The sequence below is a fragment of the Symphodus melops genome (genome assembly GCF_947650265.1).
Source record: "Symphodus melops genome assembly, chromosome: 3".
NCBI classification, from domain to species: Eukaryota; Metazoa; Chordata; class Actinopteri; order Labriformes; family Labridae; genus Symphodus; species Symphodus melops.
Window position 1 is genome coordinate 5,183,391 of NC_136693.1, and position 26,480 is coordinate 5,209,870.

General features: G+C 40.5%; 1 protein-coding gene across 2 annotated transcripts in view; it reads right to left on the reverse strand.

Moving 5' to 3' along the window:
- Positions 1-15,526: 15,526 nt before the first annotated feature.
- The window catches only part of tspan4a (tetraspanin 4a), a 130,301-nt gene continuing 119,347 nt past the window's right edge, over positions 15,527-26,480 (reverse strand). For both annotated transcript variants that reach the window (XM_079338970.1, XM_079338969.1), the window contains 2 exons: positions 20,829-20,912; positions 15,527-17,109 (listed from right to left, as the gene is read on the reverse strand). In XM_079338970.1, the coding sequence (XP_079195096.1) occupies positions 17,041-17,109; positions 20,829-20,912 (153 nt within the window). In that variant the 3' untranslated portion in view covers positions 15,527-17,040. The remainder of the gene's footprint in view (positions 17,110-20,828; positions 20,913-26,480) is intronic.

A 26,480-nucleotide genomic window follows, 5' to 3' on the forward strand; every position in this document is an offset into this window, starting at 1 on the left:
AGCACAGGCACAGCAGATATATCCAGGTCTATGAATACATTTAAAAGTAACAGTATATAACTAAACAACACTACTAAACAACAATAATGCAATGAAGGCACATAAAAAAATTAAGACCTTTATAGATCAGATAGCAGTATAGTCAATACAAGAGAAAGATGTGTAGTATAATTACAATCTGTGGGCTGGCCTAGGGACTAGAAATATTTTAAAACACTCCCTAGTTCACCCGATACCAGAGGAGCTGAGGCGGCGGTACAGAGGCTGTCGGGCCGGGGCTCTGGTAAGGGCTAAGCTCGCGGCTAAGCGATGGAGGTACAAGCCCTCGGTTCCGGTGATAGTTATGGGGAACGTAAACTGTCTAACCAACAAGACAGACGAGCTGGCTGCTCTCGTGAGGAACAACCGGACATTTAGAGAGTGCAGTTTAATGTGCCTCACAGAAACCTGGCTGACTCAAAACACCCCAGACGCTAACGTGGATCTACCGGGCTTTACTACAGTGAGAGCGGACAGAGACACGAAACGCAGCGGCAAACAGAAAGGAGGAGGACTCGCGCTGTTTATTAATAACAGATGGTGCCACCATGGACATGTTACTGTGAAGGAGGCAACGTGCAGCAAAGACATCGAGCTGCTGGCGGTGGGTCTCCGTCCTTACTACATGCCGAGGGAATTCTCTCACGTGATCGTGCTCTGTGTTTACATTCCTCCCCGGGCACACGCCGAAACTGCGTGTGACGTCATCCACGCGACCACCTCAAGACTACAAACGCTGCACCCGGATGCTTTCATCGCCATCTCAGGGGACTTTAACCATGTTATTTTGAACTCCACACTACCGGACTTTCACCAGTTTGTAAGCTGTCCCACCAGGAAGAACAGGACAATAGACCTCCTGTATGCAAACGTGAAGGACGCCTACACTGCCACCCCGTTACCACCTCTGGGTAAGTCCGACCACAACCTGGTCCTACTCAAGCCACAGTACAAAACTATGATCCAGAGACAACCGATTACCACACGCACCTTCAGAAAGTGGTCTCCTGAGGCAGAGGAGGCCCTCAGAGACTGTTTTGAGACCACTGACTGGAGTGCCCTACAAGAGACCCATGGTGATGACATTGAGGGGGTCACACACTGCACAACTGACTACATGAACTTCTGCATGGACGTTGTGGTTCCCACTAAAACTGTGCGCTGCTTCCCGAATAACAAGCCCTGGATCACCAGCGATGTCAAGGAGATCCTTAACAGGAAGAAAAGGGCATTCAAGGAGGGAGACCAGGCAGAGCTGAAGCGGGTGCAGGGGGAACTCAAGGTCAGACTCCGAGAGGCAAAGGAGGAGTACAGAAGGAAGGTAGAACAGAAGCTGCAGCAGAACAGCATGAGAGAGGTCTGGGAGGGCATGAAGACCATCACAGGCTGCAAAAAGAAAAACAACAACGCAGAAGACGGGGACCCCGAGAGAGCAAACCAGCTCAACTTGTTTTTTAACAGGTTCGACAGCCCCGTCGCTGCAGCCAGTGCCTGTCCCCCCAGCACCCCTCTACACACCCCCTCCCCCCCTCTACACACCCCCTCCCCCCCTCTCACTCCCCCCAACACCTCCACCAGAACAGATACAACCTCCAGTGACAATCCATCCCCCCTCCCCCCCACCATCACCAGAGACCAGGTGAGCAAGGAGCTGAAGAGACTCCGCCCCAGGAAGGCAGCAGGCCCAGACAAGGTGTGTCCCAGGATGCTAAAGGCCTGCTCTGCTGAGCTGGGGGAGCCACTTCAGCACATCTTCAACATGAGCCTGCGGCTCGGGAAGGTTCCTGTGCTCTGGAAGACCTCGTGCCTCACCCCTGTCCCCAAGAAGAAGAACCCCAGTGAGCCAGGCGACTTCAGACCAATCGCTCTGACATCCCACGTTATGAAGACCTTCGAACGGCTGCTGCTCCAACACCTCAGACCCCAGGTACAACACGCACAGGATCCCCTGCAGTTTGCATACCAGGCAAAGGTGGGCGTGGACGATGCTATCCTCTATCTTCTACACAGGGCTTACTCTCATCTGGACAAAGGGAGCAGCGTGATGAGAATCATGTTCTTTGATTTCTCAAGCGCTTTCGACACCATCCATCCCCTCCTACTGAGAGACAAGCTGACCGAGATGAGGGTGGACTCGCACCTGGTGAGGTGGATCACGGACTACCTCACAGAGAGACCACAGTACGTCAGACTGAAGGACTGCACATCTGACACTGTGGTCAGCAGCACCGGAGCACCACAGGGGACCGTGCTCTCCCCCGTCCTGTTCACCCTGTACACCTCGGACTTCCAGTATAACTCTGAGCTCTGCCACATGCAGAAATACTCGGACGACACTGCGATAGTTGCTTGTGTCAGGGATGGACAGGAGGAGGAGTACAGGAGCCTGATCGAGGACTTTGTGACATGGTGCAGTGCCAACCATCTGCAGCTAAACACCTCCAAGACCAAGGAGATGGTGGTGGACTTCCGAAGGAAGAAACCACATCTTGAACCTGTTTCCATCGGCGGGGTCGACGTGGAGGTGGTCAGGACCTACGGGTACCTGGGGCTGCAGCTGGATGACAAGCTGGACTGGTCGCCTAACATGGACACTACCTGCAGGAAGGGACAGAGCCGTCTGTACTTCCTGAGAAGGCTGGGGTCCTTCAACATCTGCAAAAAGCTGCTGCAGATGTTCTACCAGTCTGTGGTGTCCAGCGTCCTCTTCTACGCCGTGGTGTGCTGGGGAGGAAGCTGCAAGAAGAGGGACGCAGCACGCCTGGACAGACTGGTGAGGAGGGCCGGCTCTGTGGTGGGCACAGAGCTGGACTCACTGGTGACAGTGGTAGAGAGGAGGTCTCTGGACAAAATGCTCTCCATCATGGACAACACACACCACCCTCTGCACAGCACCTTCACCGGGCAGAGGAGCATGTTCAGCGAAAGACTGCTGTCACAGTCGTGCTCCACGGACAGACTCAAGAACTCTTTCGTCCCCCTGGCAATAAGACTGTATAACACTTCACTGTCACAGCAAGGAAGAAGCGCACGGGGATCCCTGGACTCTTTTTTCACTTTTTTCTCATTCCTCATCTGCACTGCTGACCTCAGAGTCAGCCCCCAGTTGGACACTGTAATGCATATTGATAGTCACTTTACTGAGCACTGGTCACTTTAAAGATAATCACCCTAATCATGTCTGGTTTCATCCTACTGTTGTGTTATGCTACATCTGTAAGGGTTGACATGATCACCCTAATTAGGTTAAGTTTCACTCTATTGTCTTCAACACTTAATGCTAATCTGCCCTCAATAGTTGGGTACTTAACGATAATTACCCTAACCACTCCTGGTTTCACCATATTGTCTAGGACACTTAATGCAAATCACCGCTCCTTTAAGTTGGTGAGCCAATTTACATTCCTGCATTGACTGTTTAACGACTGTACTCACACTGTACTCACACCTCTGGCATAAGCCCAAACACCTCTGTACATGCACATGTAACTAGTTTCTAAAGGTCAGCACTTTGTTTCTAAGGCTCTTTAACTGTTTACAGGTCTCTTTTAACCAACACATGTTTTTCTCTCCTCACAGGTTATGTACATTATGCTATATTAGTTTTAAGTCTAACTGCTAATGCTAACTGAACAGGTTTAACATATAATTATGTTTATTCTTAGTCACATAGGGGCTGCTATATCTTGTTTGGGGGATTTTGTATACAGAGGGGAGGGGGGACAGCGGGTGTGTATTGTAACTAATGTCTTGTGTCCTGCCTGTCTGTATACTGCTACTGGATGCCTTGAATTTCCCTCGGGATCAATAAAGTATCTATCTATCTATCTATCTATCTATCTAGTGGCGGTTTTTCTATTTAAAAAAAAAATATATATTAGAAAATATTTTTACACAATTTCTAAATTCCATTTTCCATTTTGCTATTCCTTTATGAATGGGAAAATATTTTGACACGCGTAGGCAATTACATGTATTTCTTGATTTTGATTTAATTATTTTTAGGCTTAATCAACACAAGTTCACGGAAGTTACGTTGTCAGCGTAAGGCCGGCTCGTGGTTGCAGACGCAGAGTAAAGTGAAAAGGTTCCCCGCTCGCTCGGTCTACAAGTGGCACAGTTCAAGATGTAGCATCATGTTGGACTAAGCTCCAGTAACAAATAAGATCCATGTTTTCAGAGACAGAAAAACTGATTGAGTTACGTCAATCTCTGTGGCCTCATCTGAGCGCACTGTCTCAGCCTTGAAGACATGGGTAGGCTACGCAGCACCATGATGACCCAGAAAAGACTCACAAACCATTAATTGATGTATGCCAACACAGACATCATGAACTCTCTGGACATTCGTCCCCTCATTAGAGACCCCAGAGCGCACCTGGACATTTGGACACCTGTAACCAGGGCACCCTGTCCGCAGCTCAAAGTAAGATCATGGTGCCGCCGCGCACTTTCATATATGCAGTTTAATGTCACACTATCGTATTTTTGCAAGGTGGTGGGGATTGAGAGTGTTACTTTGATCGTGAGTTCTGTGCGTATTGGATTTGGAGAACTGTTTAATAACGTATAACTGGTTTGGATTGTTTCCTTGTGGCTTGCGTAAAAAGGTTGGAGATGGAGAAAAAAGTGTGATTTTGTGCATATGTTTGCGTAGTGACTGTGGAGAGCTATTCAATAATGTGTTTAGATTGTCTGACATTATTTCTTTGCGCTGCGCGTAAAAGGATTTAGGAGCTGATAGAGTCGTGCGTGACATAAATGTAGGTGCAGTGACTCAGGTTGATGCCAGCTGATCAAACCTGTTGCATTGTTAAAGTGTTATTGTGAAGTTTAATTAATTGTGCATATATTCCTCTGAGAACTGATGTCTGTGTGTGGCCCTGGCTGTGTTGACTGAAGAAGTGTAAAACACTGACGTGGTGAATCTTCATCTTAAAAAAAATATTTAAATATATATATTATAAATGTATTCTAAATAGGCCTATAGGTTCAACTTCCATAGTAACTTCCATCGGCCCTGTACCTGTGCTACAGGTGTTCCTGCCCACTGCTGAATAAGTGTTCTATTTTTTCACAAATGCCTTCTGTGCATGTTTACTGACCTTGTGTGTGATTGTTAGGGGCTGTTGTGTATTTTTTTTGTTTTGGATGCCTTTGAATTGTGTTTATAATCTGCAGATTGCAGGTTCTCATTTTCCTCCAGTTATTTTACTTTTTATTAAAACAATTGTTTAGAACTGCTTGAAACAATCAAGCCCCCCCATAGTTCCCCTAATCAGGATTCACTGGTGGTGCTGTTGCTGTGTATGTGTGCTGGCTGTTTTGCACTCTTTGCACTAAAAACAAGTGTGGTCGTCCATCTATCAAATTGCATTTCCATATTATTTCCATATGAGAAAATCCTTTTGTTTTGTAGTCTCCTTGAAGAAAACCTGAGCTCCTTGTCTCTGATTCAAACTAGTGAATCTCAGCATTGTCCCAGCATGAACCCCACATTTCCCCCAAGGATAGAAGTGGACTATTTTATGGAGTCTAAACAGCATGGTTAATGCATTCGGCCCTGGCAGGGGGGCCCCACTTTCTGGCACATAATTTGTTACTGCCATTCCAGTCCTGCAGCAGCTGAGGGGGAGTCTTGCCCCGCTCTTCTATGATCCAGCCAGGGTAAATCTGGTTCTGGGTGTTTGTTTTTCTGTCTTTGTTGTTTCTGCGTTAATGTCTTTTCCTGCCTCCTCGGGATGAGGCTGCATTCTCCCTGGTTTTGTTTTGGTGTTGCTTTGTTTGCAGGATTTCATGGCTTGCTGTGGTTACTTTCAATTCTGAGTTTGAGAGGTTTTGAGTGTAAAAATATTAAGATAATTTTTCATTTCACAGAGAAAATATCTTCAGTAATATATTTAGAATATCACACCCTGAAGAACTATTGCGGAATTGAATTACAAGAATATTGCAGTGCTGCTCTTCTTAAGGCTTGTCTCTGTTGCCTTTCCAATCCCACAATTGTCCGTAATAATAAGACAGGAAGAAGAAGAACCTGAGCGCTGACACAGTGATGAGTAAATGTAAGGGTTGATGGTGAGATGATGGTTGGACTAAAAAAGAAACCAAAGGCTTCCTAGCGATAAGAAGACCATCCATATGTCTTTACAGTTAAAGACAGAAGCTCTCTTCTGGGAATATTACCAAAGTGTGTGATGAAGAACTATTCCTGATATCACTAATACATATATTCCCGAGAATCATTTCCAACACATTTTGTTAATAATGTAGCGCCTCTAATCAAATTAGTGAGTCGTAAAGCAGGACCATTTTTTTTTTCTTGGGCATACAGCATGAAATATTCAAATGGAGGTGTCCTACATTAGACTGGGAATGTTAATTTATTTTTCTTTTGCACACTGGAGGCAAGTGTGTGATAACACAGCCTTTCTCTCACAGCCCTGTTAAGATGCTAATCTGAGAGTCCAAACTTATATTTACGAAGCAATCGGAAGAACCTCGACATTTGCTGCTATTGTTTAGTTTTTATATGCAGATGATGATTGAGCTGAAAGACAAAACACTAAGCTGGGATGTAGGATGTTTTAACTCGGTGGATAAAGTACGCAGCTGTGAAAATCTTCAAACTAGCCTCTGAATCAGTGCTGCCCTCTAAAAGGACATGTTGATTGTCTAGGTGTAGCACACAGTGTTAAGCATATTCAACATGTTAGCTTAGCTTTGTACGATGCTTATAACATGCTTACATGCTCAAAGTGTCAGTGCTATTATGTTACTTATTTCTATAAACGTTTCCAGCTTTTTAAACAGGCAATAACAACAATCAATATTTGCCATGCGAGAATAGTTTCTAAACTAAATGGTTTGAGTGTATCATTATAAAATAAGGCACAATACTGACATTTGTTTTATTGAAAATGACAAGCTATAAAGTGTTCACCCTACTCCCAATCATTCAATCAGGGGCATTCACAGAAAGTTGAATCCAATTTTGCAGCAATTATGTCGTGCAGTTAATTTTGACAAAAACTTAAAAATGTCAGCCTCATAGAAGTAAAGTTGGGGAATCAAGAAATGATGTCGGATTCAATTAGGTTGAACAGAAATATCCACTTGATCTAATCCATCAGTTTACAAATACTATCCACATATATGCCATATGGGGGCATCATGGCACATACATGAATAACTGAAATGACATTTAAGGTGATGATGTTTACAACAAAAGCCGTGACCTCTTCACATTCAACATATGAAACATTTAAAATCTGCTCTTTAATTGTGCATGTGAGTCTGTCATAACGCCGACAGGATGTCTTTGAATCATTCATATCACATGGACGTTGTACTTGCATCCAACCTGAATTTAACTTGCAGGTCATTCTCAATCCAGCTGCTGAAAGTGACAGTTTGACTTTTTTGTGACGGTGTTTAAATGATTTATAACCTCGTGATGCTGAAGCCGGATCTTTTTAACATTCATCCCTTTTATGTGGCCTCACTCCAGGATTCATTTATTGAGCAGAAAAAACATTATGTAGAAGCAGTTTACCATACGTGTTACTCAGTGACAAATCAAACTTTGGTCCCAGGTTTCTCTGTTCTTCTGCCTCCTCGTCTTCTAATGAGGAAGGCTGAAATCTTTTTCTGATTGTATAACATTGTATTATTGATTTATCTCACATATGTTGATCGTGTTTGATAATATGAAACTGCAGCCAACTGACTTACACACCTTTATTATAGTTGCTTATTATTTCAGTATTACTGTTACAACAATGCAGTGAGACAACCTCATTGAAAAGGAATCAGGAGTTTCACTTCAATGTTTTGCCAAAGGAGCCCAATCTATTCACATCCTGTCAGGCTGCAGTCACGCCCTGTTCAGCATCAGCACAGTGTTATTAATGTTGGCATCACACTTAAACTTTAAAGGGAAATAAATAGTTTGGATTGTAAATCGATGGTTCTGTAAAGCTCAAGGTGAGGAAATGAAATGGTCAGTGGTTTTGTCAGTTGTGTGTTCTCCCTCTCACCCTGATAAACATTTATTTAGGTAGAAGTTATTTTGTGCTGCTTACACATTGGACTGTAATTTGTTGTGTCAGTTGATTGGTGGAGATTATAACAGACCCAGCCAAGGGTTGATGGATGGCCACCTGCAGGAGAGGCAGCCAAGAGTGACCTTTTAGTTTGACACAGGCGGCGCAAAGTCAAACCAGACGAGCACACAACACACACTTTTTGTCCGCTGTAAAACTTTGTGTTGGAGTCACAGTGAAGAAGCTTATAAACGGTTAAGGATTGACTCCACTGAGATCCAAGACATTAAACATAAAACCTCCCAATCAGATTATCAAATCGATGCCTAGAGCTCAATTCTTTCAATCTTCAGAATAAAGAAGATTCACATTAACAGTCTGCCCTAACAGCACTGTAAGCCACAAAATCAGCTTGATTCTATCGTTTCCTATTGGATTGTCCTAACTGAGAAACGCAGTGTAGCATGTTGTTTTTACCCTGATGCCCATTTCTCTTTTCCTTGTAGAAGAAGGAGGAAAGAGAGAGGAGAGGGCTCTATATGGCACTGGAACCATCACTCAACAGAGCTGGTTAGCTTGTTGTACAAAGTGAAGATACTGTCGTCGTGCATTAATGATATCTACATCCGTGTTTGACTTGTTTGGTCTTTGACTTGTGTCATCGCTGGAGAAAAACTTTTTTTTCTCTACACAGCTGTTTGCCTTCGACAGAAAAGCACGCGCTGTCATGTCATACTGTGTACAAGGGGAAGCTGAAATATACAAAGTAAAGCATGAAGTATATTACAGATGCAGTGTGTGCACCCACGGTGCAAGGTGCAATGTTAGGCGGTATCCAATGCTTGCTTTCTGTTAAGACTATGTGTTAGGCCAAATTAAAGGGACTCTGGAATAGTTTCAGCCGAACATTTCCAACAGGTGCATTAAATCAGCAGTATGCAGGTGGCATTCTGACCCGATCCCCATCTTCACTATCACTACCTTGAGGCATGTTCCCAGCACACTCTAGATGACTTTAGGACAGATTTATTCAGCTGTCTATTGGTTTAAGTGCTCGGGGTAGAGATTGGAGTTGGGCCTATCAGTAGACCTTCTCTGCAGTTGACATTTTTGACTTGTCACAGCCGAAGAAAGCTCAGAAGAAGGCAATTTTATTTATTGCTCAGTTTCTTAAAGTGTGCCAGTCAGTCGTGCCAGTGAGCCAGCATTAATGTGCATCACATCAAGAGCCTGGAACCAGCTGAAATAAAATATTTCAGACTCTTGTTTCCTCTTTTTATCTTATCAGTCCTGCTAGGAGCCAAAGCTTCTGCTTTCTCCACTGACAAACACTTGATAAAGAGTGGGTCATTCTGGAAACAACGTTCAAAGTCACACTATCATAAGATGCCAGGCTGTGAAGCTGCACATGCAGCTGATGTGGGAGGCACGTTGAAATAAAAGATTCATCCAATAAAACAGCAGTGTATGGGACTTGTGTTTATCAATAAAATGTCTTTAAAAGCAGGAATGAATATTTGAATTGAGACACAGGGGCTTCAATATGGAGGCCACAACAGTGAACGTTGGTTGTGTGGCTAAATTTTACAAACATGAAAAGAAAAGAAAAGGACAGTAAGTTGTACTTCAGCCAGAAAGTCATCCACCCACAGTAAGACACTGGGAGAAAAACAAAACCAAAACCAAAACCCACACAAGGCTGACTCTCAAAATATTCCACCAACAAACTTGTCTCTGAGAGAAGGGGCGAAACCTCCAACAGCACACGTTTAGCAAGACAACAGCTGCAGCACTAGAGACGAGAGACAGGATGGAAACCCTGAACTACAAATCCCCTGTTCAAGAAAAAAACACGAGAAAAGAAACCACACTGAAGACAGTGAGAAAACTAAGACTGAAGACCTAAATTAAAAAATAACAAAATTAAGTCAACCTTAGTTTATTCTTTCTTTACTTACTACCTGTGGATGCCAGGACAATATACTGTATTTTTCTGTCAGTTTCTTTGCATTAATAACTTCAGATTTAATTACAGTATGACTTCAATCAAAAGCTAAACTTGCATTTATTTGTTTGAATCTCCCAAATCCACCAGCCTTTATTTTGAACAGGCATCAATATGAGAAACACAGACATGTGACTTCTCTGGACTTACAGACACACACACCCAAACGATCATTCTTCAAACCATTAATCGACTAATCGATCTATGAATTGTTCAGTTATCCATTATTTCACATCACTTGATCAATGTTACTTATTTAGCTGCCATCCTAACACAGAGCTCCCGGATGTTTTCTCTTCAGATATTCCTTCATTGTTCTACTTGTGTGGTACGCCAGATGAATTTTGCAGTCTGCCAACTACCATCGATTTCGCAGAGAAAAATGAAGTTTTGGACCACATACATCATATCACCTTGCACTGTCGCGAGTGAATCTGTCATTACAGCTGGAATTTCCTTTGTCTCTGCACTCCGGCTGTCTGTGCTCTCTGTGCTGCGGACAGAGATCACAGCCGGTGGGTGTTGACAGACGAGGGTGCTTGGAGTATAGCTGCATACACAAATGCAGCTGTGTGCTTGGAGTGTTAGGTCATTTTCATACTTCATGGACTGAAAGATATACCCCATCTCCTCCTCCAGAAACAATGTTCCTTTCTTCAAATCTGAAATAACTGAGTCTAACTTCTCAAAGCTCCTCATCTCATTGTCGTCTCTTTTCTCTGACAGACAGACCCGGAGCTACACGTGTCTTAAGGACAGAGAACGAGACTACAAAGTGCCATCCAATTCCTACTAGTTTATGGCTCTCACCTGATTGGCTACTTTCACCTACAGGGTACTTTTACACAATGCAGATCCTGTATAACTCTACATTTAGAACTATGTAGTAGATATTAATGATTTACTGCAGATCCTTGGAAGACCAGGGGCCCCATTAAAGTGTTTCCTCTCCTCATCCCCTCTTCATTTGTTTTTGATGAAAGGTAATATCTAGCTGCTCCATTGTGTAACCGTCATTGTACCAGACTTCCAAAATCTTTGCAGTCAGCCTTTTAAAATCTTCTAGAGAGCCGTAGTATGATCAGGCCTGCCTCAAGGGATAAACCATAGCACCGTATGGCATAGAGCAGCAGGTTCCAGCGGGCGCATGCTTAAGCCGATAACGTTTTGAGTGTTGCCTACAAATATAATGTTTAGTGTTTAATGTAAGCCTTTTGACAAAATGACATTTTCATTGCTCACCTCTTCTTCTGCCTTGCTCTCATAGTTATGACTTGAACATTATTTTGAAGGTACATTTGTTGCCCCGGGTGAAAACAATAGCATCCAAATAGAGTTTGTTGATCAAAAAATTACAAAAAAAATTAAATAATTCCATGGAGTGGATGGTCCACAGCCTCCCATTTTTCCCAAAAACATTATCATAGAAGTCATGTCTAAATTAAATTATGACACATGTCTACTAAACTAATTAGGTCTCTACTGGTTCACTGTTTAGCATAAAGGGAGCAGTCAGTGGAATAATGATGCTTTGTGACAGAACAACGCTGTTTAATTTGTGCTTATTTGTAACTTCCTTTTAAGACTAGTGTTCCTATATGATTGTTATGAAGAAATCTGCTGTTACTTGTCTCCACAGTGGTGCAGTGGAATAAATGCTGTTTGTGTTTGTAATGGTGGTAGGAGCATTAAATCCTCCTCGTCGAGGGTACACAAAGGCCAGACTGAAAATGTCTGCCTTCGTTTGGTAAGGAGAGGTTTAACAATCAGGTTTGTTTGTCTGTTATGTTTGGGTGTCGTTATACTTTTGTAGTGTTCAGAAATCACTGAATAAATCAAGTCAGCTCTTTGTCCAACCTAAACGTTTGAAGTCTAAGCTTATATGCTAAAGTAATGAGGATTTTATATGCCACCCTTCTTCAGGACAATTTTCATCAAATACCTTTTGAGGGTTTTCATCAGTTCAGCCATCAGTACGATCAAACGGAGGAGGCACAATCAGTGATTGTTGAACCTCGATCCTTTCTTTCCAGAATGATTGCAAACATCAAGAAGAGTGTAGAACCACATGGACTTAGTTGTAATTAGTACAGAATATGTTTCAGTCTCTTTTAGCAAAGGGAAGTGTACTGAAGATCACTGAACATTAAGCATTCTTTTAATCTTGACTCTAAAAGAGTCCCGTGCTTTTCACAATGCAGACAAAACACCTACGGAATCAAAATCAACTATTAAGTGCAGAATATCGCAGAATTTGCTGAAAGCTAATAAAAAGAAAAAGAATTTTCCCCTACCAATCTAAGCATTTTATAAAAATATATACCAAATAGGCTGAGTTTTAAGAGTGTTTAGCGTAGCTGCAGCGTCTCTCTATGGCCAATATTGAAATAAAGGACGCTACTATTTAATCAATCAATCAATCAATCAATCAATCACTCAATCAATCCTTATTGTAAAGCGCCAATTCATAACTTTGACTGTTTTCTTGAGATGAGATACTTTTCCCCACAGTCAGAATGACTGCTTCCTATTCTAACCTGTTGCCCAGTGTTATTATAACGTCGTTTAAACCTGGTACTCTGACGGTTTTTCTGCCGGGTAAAAAAAAAGTGGAGTGGGAGTCGTTCTCCCGTATGTGAGGAAAACATTTCTGACCTATGGTAGTGAAACCTTAAGCAGGTGACAAAAGCAGTGACTTCATTTCACACCTTATATTACAGACACAACTCACGCAGCAGAGAGAAATGTAGTCATTTTTCTTCCAGTTTGAAAAGGCCATCCATCTATGCTGTTTCATCAGCTCAGTATGGGCTCACGGTTTGGCTTCAGAAACACGGCGAGAGGTTGGAGAGGTGAGGGAGCAAGCACACAGGTATGTTTTATTGATCAAGCACAAGATGGGAGGAAGCCTGTGAACATGATCATGAATTATGCATTAGACAAGACGGAAAGGAAACCGAGATGTGTTGAAATGTGGTGAGGTGAATTCAGGAGGCAACCATGGGACAAGAGGGGACTCCAGGTTTGGAGAGAGTCGGCTGTCAAAGAGCGAGCACACTTTCAAAGTAATGGAGTCACGAGGAATCTCATGCTGATGTTTGGACTGGAATGCACACTGAGAGCGTTACAGCACTTTGCATGTTGAACAGCTGATTACAGGTTAATACTGTCATCAGTCTACGCATATCCACTTGTTTTCATCCAGATGTTCCTCTCTGGCTGTGCACCCCTGTGCGGTGACGAGTACTTTAGCCCCCTACCCACATTTTATAGACGCAAGACACAAAATGGAGTAAACAAGGATGAAAATGTCTTTTTGTCCTTTCTTTGTGGTTGTTTTGCATCTCGTCTTGATATTTTTGTGTCTGACTTGAATTGTTTTTATATCTTGTGGTTATTTTAATTTTTTTTTTTTTTTTTTTTAACCTCCTGCATCGAGTCAAGACACCAAAATAGAGCAGAATCACAGAATCTGCTGATTAACGAGTAGTATTTAGGCTTTATTTTAGCCCTCAGTATAGTTTATTTTCTACTTCATTGATGCTGTCGTAGACTCGCTGTCTGTGAAACGTTAGACCCTGGAACATTTACAGACTACAGTGAATGAAACTGTCCTGTGAAAAGCGTGTTAACAAGTCTTTATGCTGTTTTTACAAGTTTCAACAGAAGATAAAACTCAACTGTGGGTCCATTTTCTGTAATAAGGTTTTAGTGTTTTTTTTTTTCTTGCTGTCGCTGAAGGCCTGGGGTTTTGAATTGTCATTTTCATTTATCGTTTTCATTTATTGTTTCATAATGTAGGCGCTGTGAAGCTCTAACTGCTTTCGAGGGCAGAACACATGAAGTTGACTTATTCCTTAATAAGAACGCTGCATGAAAACAGAAGTGTAAAGGTCTGTAGGTTATTTCTGACCAAACACTCAACATCAAAGTGTGACAAGCTGCTGGTTTTGGTTTGACATTAAGGAGGAAATAGTCTGCATCTGTCTTGGCATTTTCAAACTACCTGACCTCATAGGAGATTAATGGGAGTCTGTTAAGAGAGGGAAAAACACAAATATTTGTTTTTTGACTTTGGTGGGTCCAAGGGCCCATCAGACAAACTAACACCTGAGATAATAGTGAATGTATCTTCTCATTACAGAACAGACTGTGACCTGCACACTTGTAATCTATCTTAGTACATGTTCTAATTAAGTGTACATGTAAGATGATAATTATTGACATGGGATTGGAGTCATGTGCAGCCGGTTAAACAGAATGAAGAGGTACACTGGATTCATATAAATAATGTATGGGAGGATTTGAGTGTGAATTGTTGTCTGTGCCTGGTGATCTGTGAATCTCTCAGCCCAATGCATGCTGGGATAAGAATCAGTGCCTTGATAATGACGAAAGATAAACGGATATGATAAAGCTGGCCATATAGAGGCATGACCTGCCAAAAACAAGGATGAAATGAAAACAGAACATTTCCAGTACATACTCCAAGTTTAAATTGGAATAACCGAGATGCCCCCTTGGGATACAGCCAAGACACCCACACTGAACACTTGTTGCTGCGAAAGTGAGATATCCATTTCATTTATTTTGTTTGGCAATGTTCAAGGCTTGTTCTTATCGATCCATTATGCTTTTTATTCATGAAGAGTCTTTGATTTAGTGATAAGTTCTGTCAGTTGCTGCTTGACTACAAAGCAAGACCCCCCCCCCCCCCCCCCCCCACACACACACACACACAGAAGTTTAACAAGACACAACAACCTCAGATCTAAACAACATTTCATCAAACAGTGTCAGTGCTACGAAGTTGAGCTTATATATGTGTTGAAGAGAAGCTCAGGAAGGCCTCAATGTAGATATTTATTGTTTGAAAATGTAAATAATCTTATGTTGCACCATGGGGGAGAGTAAAACAATGTTTGACAATGTTTCTCAGTTTAGATTTGAGTCTTTGTTGGGGGGAAATACTGGCATAAATGTAGGATGTGTAAGATGTTTGACTTAATGGGAACTGTAAACATCGAAGCTCTTTTGGGTGAAAGAGTTTTGGTAATGTTGTGTTCCTATCTCCTTGGCCAGAATGTATATTTGTCTTGCTCTTTTTGTAGGCCACATACTCTGAAGTCAAATTTCCATTTCATTTCTGATTCAGAAAGTGAGGTGCAGCAAAGTTATTTTTTAATCTAGATGCTTAGAGTAAAATTTGAGAATCCACATATTTCCTTCAGGGCCGTGTTCAGTGTTTGTGAACGACCTTCTGTTTTTTTAATCTTTTTTAAACAATCAGGTATTTATTTTTTAATGGAAACAGATGCTGAGCTCTTTGACTCGATTATAAAGATAACACATTAGAGAGACAAACCGGGGCTCAGCAGCAGGCTCTCTTGATTTCCGTTAAGAGTCACAACTACAGTGATTTCAGTCACCTGTTCACTTCAGAACACATGATGTTGCAGCATCACATCGTGGGTTCTAGCGTTTGTGTTTTTGTGCTATTTGACTAACGTCTTCACATGAAACGAGCTTTTACCACAGTGCAGCTTTCTATACTCGCAGCCTCACTTTTCAACAACAGACAGAGTATGTTAACCACAGCTTATGATGGGGAACCACAGGGAAATCATGTATTCCTTATTATTCAAGATGGCAGGAACACTTCATGCACCTGGAACAGAAGCTGTAGAGTTTCCTGTCATAGCCCCACCTCCTGACTGATCTGTGTAATTTCTTTGGCTGTTGACCTCAAGGGGAGACTTGAAACGTGCCCCCAGTTTTGATTGCTCTGGGACTTTTGCCCTCTCAAGTTCAGTTTTCTTTAAAGGCAGAAATGAAAAAAAGCAAAAGAAAAAAACCTTTACAAATGCATGAGGAGTTCCAACACCTGCAGTACTTGAACCTCTGAATACTGCTAAAAAAAAAAGCTCCTCTTAAAGCACTTCTCCTATGGGACTATTTAATCAAAGTGTGTCTCTGGTGTACTTATAGCCTGGATTATTCTTGACGGCCCAGGGTGGGAAGAAAAAGGAAGAATTTAAAGTGTCGTGAAAGGGCCAGAGGAGGCTTCAAAGACTACAGATGAATCTTTGTCATTTGAGCTGTGATTGCTGCTAGGGGGTAAGCGCCCCAGGCCAGTCTGGAGGATCCTGCTACTTATTCATGAAGTGTCTTCCAACAGGATCATTTTATTGTAGTTTGTTTCACCCATGCAAATCAATGTAGTGGAAAATGCCCATGGATGAAAAAGCCCAAGGCGGTTAATTTCATCAGATATTTCTCATTAAAGCCAAATGAGTCAAATGTCATAAAACGTTTTAAGGACTCCAGCGTGTCTCACAACCCTAAACCATTTGACGTGCCGGTTCCTTGAAAATCCCCCCTTGTCCCTCCTGTTTGTCATGCTGGGTGTCAGGAATAAATAAGGCAGGATTACACATGAAACCTTTCAGCGTTTCCAGTTGAGAAATGACAAGAAGAAGCTTTTTTTTTTTTTTTTTTAAGTCGAGCCAAAACATTTAATACACACCATGGCAGGAGTCATGCACTTGCAGCACTTCACACTGTGCACCTTCCCAACTTGAGCTCGCATTTTCATAAACACATACAAACCATAAAATAATTTAAAACAAAACACATATTAAAAAAAGGTGGTGGTGGTGGGGGGGTTACACTTTTTTTTTATACATGTTCATAATACTGCTTCATAAAATGTATCACAAAAATTAGCTTTTACACAGAGCAAACCATAGAAACATATTACACTGACACTGTGCTTGTTGATAGTTAGCAGAAAACTGTGAACAGGCGACATCCGAGAGGGAATGTCACAGAGAGGACAAGCGTCGGGAAGAAGAGTCTGTTTGAGGAGGAGGCAGGAGGAGGGTGGGTCTATATCTGTCCCTCTTTCATGATAAACAATCCAAGTGTGCTGAAGGGCAGCGAGGTCGACCGCTAGGCGTAAAAGGTCTCTACTTTCACTGACTGACAGAACATCGTCATGGAGAAGACCAGCCCCAGGATCTGCACAAAAAAACACAGGAAACAGATCAGTCGTCAACAGGTTCAGAAGGATGTTCATGTGTAAAGTCACAGTGAGAGAAAGAGCAGCGCTTCTGTCTTTCTGACTCATTCTCTGTATAGTAATGTACAATCAATAAATCTGTTTGACAGGAAATGCCAAAAGGACTCATTTTCACGACTTTTATTTCCTCTATAACAACAACATGAGCCTCCACCCAATCTTATCAGGGCTGTTCATTTATAAAATACTGCACATATTGGCATGTCTGAACTTGGGAGTTCTTCTGGTTGAACAACTTTTGTTTTAAAATGCACTTCTACAAATGAGGGAAGAAAAAACTGAGAAACAGTTTAACATAGCAGATTAAAAGGTAATTCAGTGTCCGTTAAAGATTTGTTTGCGCTTGGAACCCCTGTGGCTTCAATATCTGGGCACTTCACATCAGCGCGTGCTGTTGCTAGGTTACGATTTTTTTCTTACACTTCCCTCAGTAGTGAATGTTATGTCTATTTTAACATTTCTCTGTGAGGTTAATATGTATTCACGCAGAGTTCACTTACATAATATAAATAATTGTGAAGGAATCGTGATGCTCTAGAATTGGAATGTGTACCTTTGAAAAGACAGATTACTCTCCTCTGTTACTGCTGCGCTGTAAAGTTCAATGATTTTTAACTGTGAGTGATCTGAATGCAGTCACAAGATACAGCTGACGTCGGTGGAGTTTTTGCTAATAGAATAGAAAATGAATACTGCCAGCACAACAAAAGCCATTGGTGGAAACAGACCCTTAAAGTGCTTGACTTAAACAAATTAAATCATCCAACACTTAAAAACCCTCCAGAATCTAATCCATTCAGACGGAATAAAATCAACTGTTCAAATAGCAGATTATATTAGAGACATTAAATTCACTGTAATAATTATGTGTTAGTAGTCCAAAGGGTTTATGAAATGATATAAAATAATTAAAAACAACAAATAGAAAAAAAAACACTAAATCATAAAATTGTTAGCTATTTTATCAAAGGGATACTTCAATATGACGCTTTTTGCATCACATGAAAAAAACTTTCAAGCAAAGAAAAGCACATTTTTCTCGTCTCAGGGCAAAATGAGGGTTGGATTCACGACCATTCAACACTACTACCATGTTTCTAATGATACACAGCTTCATGCAAATGGGTGAAGTATCCCTTTAAAACAGAAGTGTACAGGGTATAATTAAAGATCCAACAAATTAATGCAACAGTATTAAACCTTTGTTATCACTCTTTAATAACTCGGTGGTGGACTTGTTACAAACAATAGGGGAGGCTTATTTCTCACAGTCCCAACTACACAAAGTAAATATTTGATCTTCCAGGTAAACAAGAATCAAAATACAAAGCAAAAGGCACAGTCTGCTGTCAGCACCTATTTCACACACAGGAGTTCACAGACGTACCTGAAGACCAACAATCTGTCAGCATAATCATGAGAAATCGTTCAATGTTTGTGCAGAGCCTGCTTTTAGGAAAAATTATTGAAAGACGTTTTAAAGGTTACGTCTTTCATTCTTTAAATTGAAAATGTCTGCAATTGGACCCCAGCTCGACCTTTTCAATGCCGAATGGACAAATGAAATGTTGTTGGAAAGAAAAATGTTAAGGGTTTGTCTTAAAAGATGCTCTCAGCTCCAGAGTATAACTATAGCATCCTATGTAAGATCTGCCCTTTGCAAGTGGAAACAAAGTGGACTGAAGAAAAACTTTATTGAATAAACTGAGGTATTGTAAAAATGTGTTTTTTTTACTTTGTCCCTCATATTGATGCTTCAAATGATTACAAAATGTTCCTTCATTTTGTTCCTTCATATAATCACAACAACCTCCGCGCCTGTAGATGACACTGTTCAGCTTGTACGCTTGGCTAACCTAATTCTGCGGCGAGCGAGAGAAAGAACAAAGATGGTCTCTGATTTTAAGGTGAAGACATTACTTAAGACCGAGAGGATAACTTGTTGTTGCATAATTAACTTCTATCTCTACATAAATAATCTAGAAATGCTAATCTGAGCACAACAACAGTGAGCAAATTGATGTTAATGCGTCAATTTAGAAGAACAGAGTCAGGACCTGTAATAGTTCTAGTTAAGTGAAACAGTTTCAGTACTTTACAGTATAAGTATAAGAACTCTCAACATACAGTAGGAGAGTCAGAATAATTAAAGTATTGCACCTTTGGCCTTTAGAGCCACAGCTGGTTCAATTGGGGAAAACGTGACGTTACAGCACCAGGAAACCTCGAGTGAAACATTAATGCCTCAGCTTCTTCACCTTTTGGTGCAGAATGACGGTCAATACAGCGCCTTGAAATCCTCCTAAGTTTCATTTCAGTTCTCTGTATCGATAAGAAATAGTATAAACTCACCTATGGCCTTATAAAGGCTGTGTAGTTCAAACTCTATATTCTTTTTTTCTTAAAAGTTGATTTATTTTTGTTTCGGCATGAAAGCATTATTTCAGGTAAACTAAAACTGCATATTTTCTCCAGCTTGTCCTTTGTGTGCCTTCATCCCACTGATGGTAACTGAGATGCAGTTCTGCCTCCTTCGACAGCGTGCATTCGTTTACGAGCAGAGGGTGGCGAGAGGGGCTTTTGGTCTAACGCAATAGAATCTTAAACAAAGGTTTTATTATCGAGCATTAAAACGTACTTCCTGTTTCCTTAAGCGCAAATGCAGCTTGGTGTTTTTAAGTGATGCTGTACCGGAAGCATTATTTGAAAGGGGATACCGATAGCCTCTGCCATTGTTTCATGCTATGGCAGCATTTTTCCACAAAGGTAGCACATCTTGATTGAACACTGGCAAAAGACTTGAGAAGAACCATTTCTACTGAAGGGACGGATTTTACTCCACACTGGCTTCTTGCTCTGTCACTCACTCTTTTTCTCCCTTATCTTTATCCATCACCGTCTTCCTCCGTCTCTTAGCATCAGCTGCTGTATGATACAGTACTGAGTCTCTTAGCTGAAGGCTGCTGAGTGAACTAGTGCTGAAAAGCTATTTCTCGTGACAAAACCACAGCAGAAATTGAGACTAAAGTGCTAACAATGGTCAGCAGAAGTGACCATAAATGACTGTTAGTAAACCCCATTAATATTTAAAACTAGACTTTGAGTTAGCTTTTAATTTGCATATGTTGGAATGTGTTATGTATTAGAAGTTAAATATACATGCCTTTTATTTGCTCTTTTTGCCTGAGGACAAAGCCTAATTTTCTGAATCTTTGTATTGTATAACAACGTGAGTCATCTGGCACATAGCACAGATATTTGAGATAAGTCTTTCTGGTTTTCACTTTGCAGCATGTAGGATTTTCACAAAGGGCACTGAGAATGTAAAATGAGCCTGCAGCATCACAGGGGCACTCGTGTGATATTTCTCCTCCCAGATTGTGGAGGCACATCACGTAACCCTCGGCTGAAAAGCACAGAAAAGAATTTTATGGAAAGTCAAACCGTCCTATGTGGTCTTCAGGGGTAACACGAGAGGCTTATATGGGCTCCTGCTGTCTGCAGAAATCCTGCATTCAGCTCTTAATGCAAAGGACACCGGGAGTATTCGGTGTATTCATCACAAAGTAAGAGCCTCTGTCTGAGGCTGCAGATATCAAGGACTTGTTAATGACTCAGTCTTCAAAAATAATTCACACACCTTAAAAGCTGTAATTACCTGAGTAAGTGCTGTGCATAGAGCGAAGATCCAAAGTGCCACTAGGTTCTCATTAAGCCAGTCCTTCACCCGCTCGTAGCATGGCTGTGAAAACACAAAAGACACACACAAAGACCATTAGCAAATTAATGTAAAATCACAACTGAGTACAATAGAATATATAACTGATGTAAGGTACAGCTGAAATGATTCCTCCAATCAGTCAAGTTCCTCGATATCTAAATCAGGACTTCTTTACAGCTCGCTGTAGAAAGGCACAAAATACTTTATATATGAGATTTCTGTTGGATTGTTGTATTTCAGCAGATCGTGAGCATCTGTTTGGGTTTCACTGTCCTGAGCGACATTTCGTAGCTCTTCTCGTGTTCCTACCGAGGGCGAGATTGGTCCTGCCTGGGTAAAACAACTCTTTAAAAAAAATAAAATCATAATGCATACTTTCATTAATCTGAACCAATTGCAAAGTTAATTGCTTTTTCAATTTATTTTTTGATTCAGAAGGGTCCTAATATACTTGATGTTTCCTTATGTTGTAATTGCAATAATAAACATTTCAATTGCACATATTTATCTCGTATTTTTGAGGCATGATTCACTGTTTTTGTTTTCCCGCTCAAAAAAGAATCCCAAAGATTTACTGTTGGACAAATGTCTCAATCATCACTGTGTCTGAAGAAACAAATTATTCTTGATGATGCATATCTAAAAGTTTGAGTGCTGTTGTTCCCTGTATCAGCTCCTGTGAATTGCTCGTCGAATCAGATCACTTGTTTAGAACTCACTTTTTAGGAAAAGATATAGCAGATCTTATCATGCTGTAATTGACCAAATAGAATAAAGTTTCAAAACAGCCATAGACTAAAAGATAGGTCTATGTAGCATTTACAGCCAGTGTTCTTTTCCTGTAATAAAAGACTGTGATGGAAAATGTTTCTTGTTTGAAAGATCCCCTGGGCGACATCCTTATCTCAAACTACTTCTCCTCCTCTGACCTAGTATTCTGTGGGGAAACTTTCCAAATTCAAGCGGGTCCCAGCTGTCCTTGTCTCCCTTCAGCTTTACAAACAGGAGTGATGTGACTGTGGGGCCAGCACATATGCCGCAGGTATCATTTAGAGAGGAGAATGGGTTGAATTTTTCATGTTGACATTGCTGGAATTCATTCTGAAGGCATCTAAAAAACACCCCAAAAAAATCTCCACCCTCTCACTGCATTCCCATTTTTTTTTGTCCCTGAGACATTTTCTGCTGCTAGAGCACATTTTAAAATCTCTTCTCAAACTCTGCACAATGTCCCTGAGCCATGTAGTGCTAATCTGGCAGAAAGAAAAGAAAGATAATTATTATTAATACAAGGCATAGAGTGATGCCCTTCTGGGTGAGTAATTTGTAAAAGTAATGAATAGGAGAGGAATCCTTAAAGCACAGAAAGTTGCTCTTTAAGAAAAGAGTAACAGCTGACATTGAAAGTGGTTGAAATGGCATTGCCTCTGTGGCCACATAACAAATGATCCTTTACCTCTTGGACCCTAAAAGAAACACAAATACATCAACCAAACTGTGTTTAATTGTGTAAGATTGAGTCAAATTTAGGCGTGTAATTCCAAAAATTCCAAATTAGAAAGTTCCTACAAGTCTGGAACCTTGTTTGAGGAAATCATGCACACAATAACAACAATGTGTTTTTTATAGCATAAGTCAGGTCAAAACGAGCCTACAATTTTAATGTCGCTGAGTCACTAGATAAAACCAGTGTGCACTGCAATTCACAACAGACACAATCTGTATGTATACAGTCTTGAAAGATGGAGGGGAATCATTCTTCCAAAATAACAGTATACATTTCATTGCAAAATATGTGATCAGAAAGAGTATCCTGCATTTCTTCTGATCAAACTCTAAATTAAAAGTGTTGTTTCATCAGTTTCAACTGCAGCTCAAATTATATTGCATGTCCAAAACTGACTGAGTAAAAGAATGGATTGAGCTCCAGTAGCTTTTTATAAAGGTACAATGCCAAAATATATGTAAGAATGTCCTGTCCATATTTTTATATCTCTGACATGCTGCTGAGATATCTTTTGATATTTTATGCATTTGTGAAGGAGTTCAGTTATTTTCTTTCATTTTTATTACTTGTAAATAGGAAATGAATTGTGTTGCAGATATTTAACCATTCAACGTCTTTAAAGATTCTGCCTACGTCCTTCTCCCATATTTTCTTGAACAATTGGAAAGAAGAGTGGTCTTCCTGTGTCAGAATATTGTCAAATTTAGAGGTCTTTCCTTTTATTGTATTTTAGGATAACAAACTTCTTGTTAAAAATTCCCACCATATGTCACAAAAGCTAATGTTATTATATGGTTGTGTACAGGACAAACTGGCCATGCTCCTTCAGATGATGTTTCAGTGTGAATGGCAACCAGCTCGCTCTCTCCCTAACATGCCTTCGGTCAGGGAAGCAATTTGAAAGATAATTTTTTTTTAACATTTATCGTGATCATTTTCCATATCGACTGATAAGACATTTTTTATTGTGATAACATTTTTAGTGATGTCGCCCAGGCTTTGCTGTAAATTCCCTCCTCGAAAACTGACCTGGTTGCAGTGTTGAAAGACAGAAAAATAAAAACACACAAAAAGTCAGTATTCCTCCTGATGGTCTCATTTGCTTTGTAGGTCATAAATGGCAACATCTTTAATTTTAATCAGTTTCATGACCACATTAAAAACTCAGAGTCGTAATTTCAATCATCCCTTGTGAAGCATTTTGCATTTGGGGGTGAATCCCCCCCCCCCCCAAAAAAAGAGAAGAATTTCATGCTCAGTAGTACTGCAGTAGAAGGAAAAGTGCTATCATATTGCTGCTCTACTTAAATTATTAATATCTGCCTGTGTTTGTGCTACTTTTTAGACCTCATACGTCACACAGCTGAGTCAGAGCCAGGGAAACCCAAAGTACTCTGCATTTCACTGCTGTCTGAAACATCGACCTCAAGACAGATATTTATTTTCCATAGCATGAGGTCAATTAATTTTGTTCTGGATCAATATCGAAAGTCTTTCAGTGGGCCAAAGTTTAGAGCAACTTCAATGTTATTTATCAAACTTCTGGCCAGCTATAACCCTCCAACAGTGCAGAGCTGCATCTGAAGATATATAAATTCATATTTTTATTGTTTGATGTCAACTGCAGTGTCCCATAAATATGGAAGAAAATAGATAAGTAAACCCAAATCCATTCTGTGCCAAATTTAGCACAGGGACCACAATCTCAGTCCTGCAAGGCTTAAACGGTATCAGTCTGTTTAAGAAATTAATCTTAGCTTTAAGATCCAACTTATGAGCTTTTCAGAATTTTTTAACCACATTATGCAGCTTTTTTTGGTGCATTTAGGTTCCGCATGTGTTCTTGTATAACACTGTCAGTCAATGTCTTCCGTCGTCCTCCAGTCCAGACTAATGCTCAGTAAATTTGAACACTTCCCCTAAAAGCACTGACATGTATAAGGTCATCTAGTTCTGGTGTTCATCCTCTGTTCAGGCTCTTGTCCAGGGTTGTTGCCATTTTTTAGAATCTTGAAGTGCTCAAATGGTTTGTGGTAAGTGTTAACTCCTTGTGACTTCAAAATGCTCACTGGGATGCTTAGTAACCCTGTCTGATTCAGATTGACCTGGTCTGGTTATTCCCCCCTTTCTGCTGCACTTTCATCTCTCTTCAGAAACCTGAGCCTTTCACCTTTGCTGGTAAAGCACGTCATAAAGCACTTGGTTTAAAAACTCAGAAAAGCTAATGAGTTTATTCTTGTAATTGACTCAGATTATATTGGGAAACTAAAGGTCAGGGATCCACACCGTGTTAAGTCATGATATACAAATTGTGCCTTACTAAGTTAACTAGTCTGTATTACAATTAGCATTGAACCTTATTCTAAAATGAGTATCTAGGACCATCCCTGGTCAAAACTTCCCTCTCTTAATGGCTATTGGTTGATTTGAGTTTAGTAACTCACTTGGTTAGGGTTATGGAGAAATCAAGGTTTAGCATATCTTTAGCATAAGATGTTCATTTTTTAAAATTCTGGTTAAACATTATTACGTATAGAATCATTTTAATGAGACAAAAACATTTACAGAGAAAACTATAGAAAAAAAAAGATAGTTACTGAGCAAAATGCCAGACAAAAGTAAATCTCTGCCCTTTTCAAGAAAGATTGGGTTTGGTCTTAAAGAAAAAGCTGAAGTGACCTTCAACGATATTGAAATGAAATGTCTCCAACTCTGAATCTTTGGCAGTCCTACTAAGGACCTAAGAAATCCTTTACAAAGTCTGGTCATGAAGTTTGAAGTCTTCTTGGCTCTGATGGATTGGTCAAGCAAACAGGATTGTTACCGAGGAGACTTCGATCAGAGTCCTGGGTGAGCTCAAAGTTCACACTGATCTTGGATCTTTTCTTCATAAAAATACATTCATCCAACTGGATTTCTCAAACATACAGAGGTCTTATTGCTGAGTCCCCAAACCACTTTGCATTGACATTTTACTGTATTGATGGCACATCATTGAAACACTGCCTGCCATCATGTAAAGCTGTGTTAAGTGAGACATTACATGATATATTGTTAAAATGTAGTATCAAGCCATTGCAAAAGTCCTTGTTTTCTGTGGCTTTGAGAGAACCATCTCTTACTTCCAATGGGAGATGTGAGGGACATAAATTACAGTCCTCAAGTTTTATCTGAAGCTATATGATACTTCAGCATTCTGAGTCAGACAAATAAAGTGGGGATCTTCTAAAGTTAACGCCTTTTTTCCAGCTGGAAAGTCTCACATTAACTTGACATTTAAAAAAGTATTTCTGCACAGGACGAGGATAGCACAGAATGAGGACAGTGCATTTTGTCTCCAATCTCAACAGAAATAGGATTAAAACGCAAGGACCAGGTTGGGAATTTTTATAGACGTGTATGTTTTGTATTTGTAAGAAAAAAGCTCTCTTATCTACCACGAGACATGTCAACAGCAACATTTCAGTGTCCTGGATTGTTCTCAATCTCTTCTTTTTTTATTATATGGCACTCTAAAGACAAACATTGGTGAAAGATTGGTTTTCAAACTGGCAGGTGAGAGGTGAAAAATATGGTTCAAACTGTCATTCTAACAAAATGGCAGAGAGATGAGAAATGTAAAAAGTACCACACAGTCACGTAATCCTTGATCTGCAGGATAAACATGGCTTAAAGTACAACACAAGGCTGATGAATTTGCATCAAAGTATCTTTCCCAATAGAATGGCAGATGGAATTTACAGATCAACATAAAGGCAAACAGACTGTCATCTGGTGATAATATATACGCAAAATTCAGGAAAATTCCTCAAGAGCCTGGTTGAAGAAAAAGTAATAGAAAGCCATTTGAAAAGGTTAGGCTTTCATTTTTTAAATTAAAAAACACTGCAGTTTGACCACAGCTTGACCTTTCCACTGCTAAAAGGACAAATTAAATATTGTTGGAGTGAGAAGTTTGTATTTAAAGATGAAGTGCTCTCAGTTTCCAAGTCTATTACTGCACCACGATGGAGTCATATTTAAGATTTGCCCTTTGCAAGTGGAAACAGATTTACTTTATTTAATAAACTGCAAAAACGAGA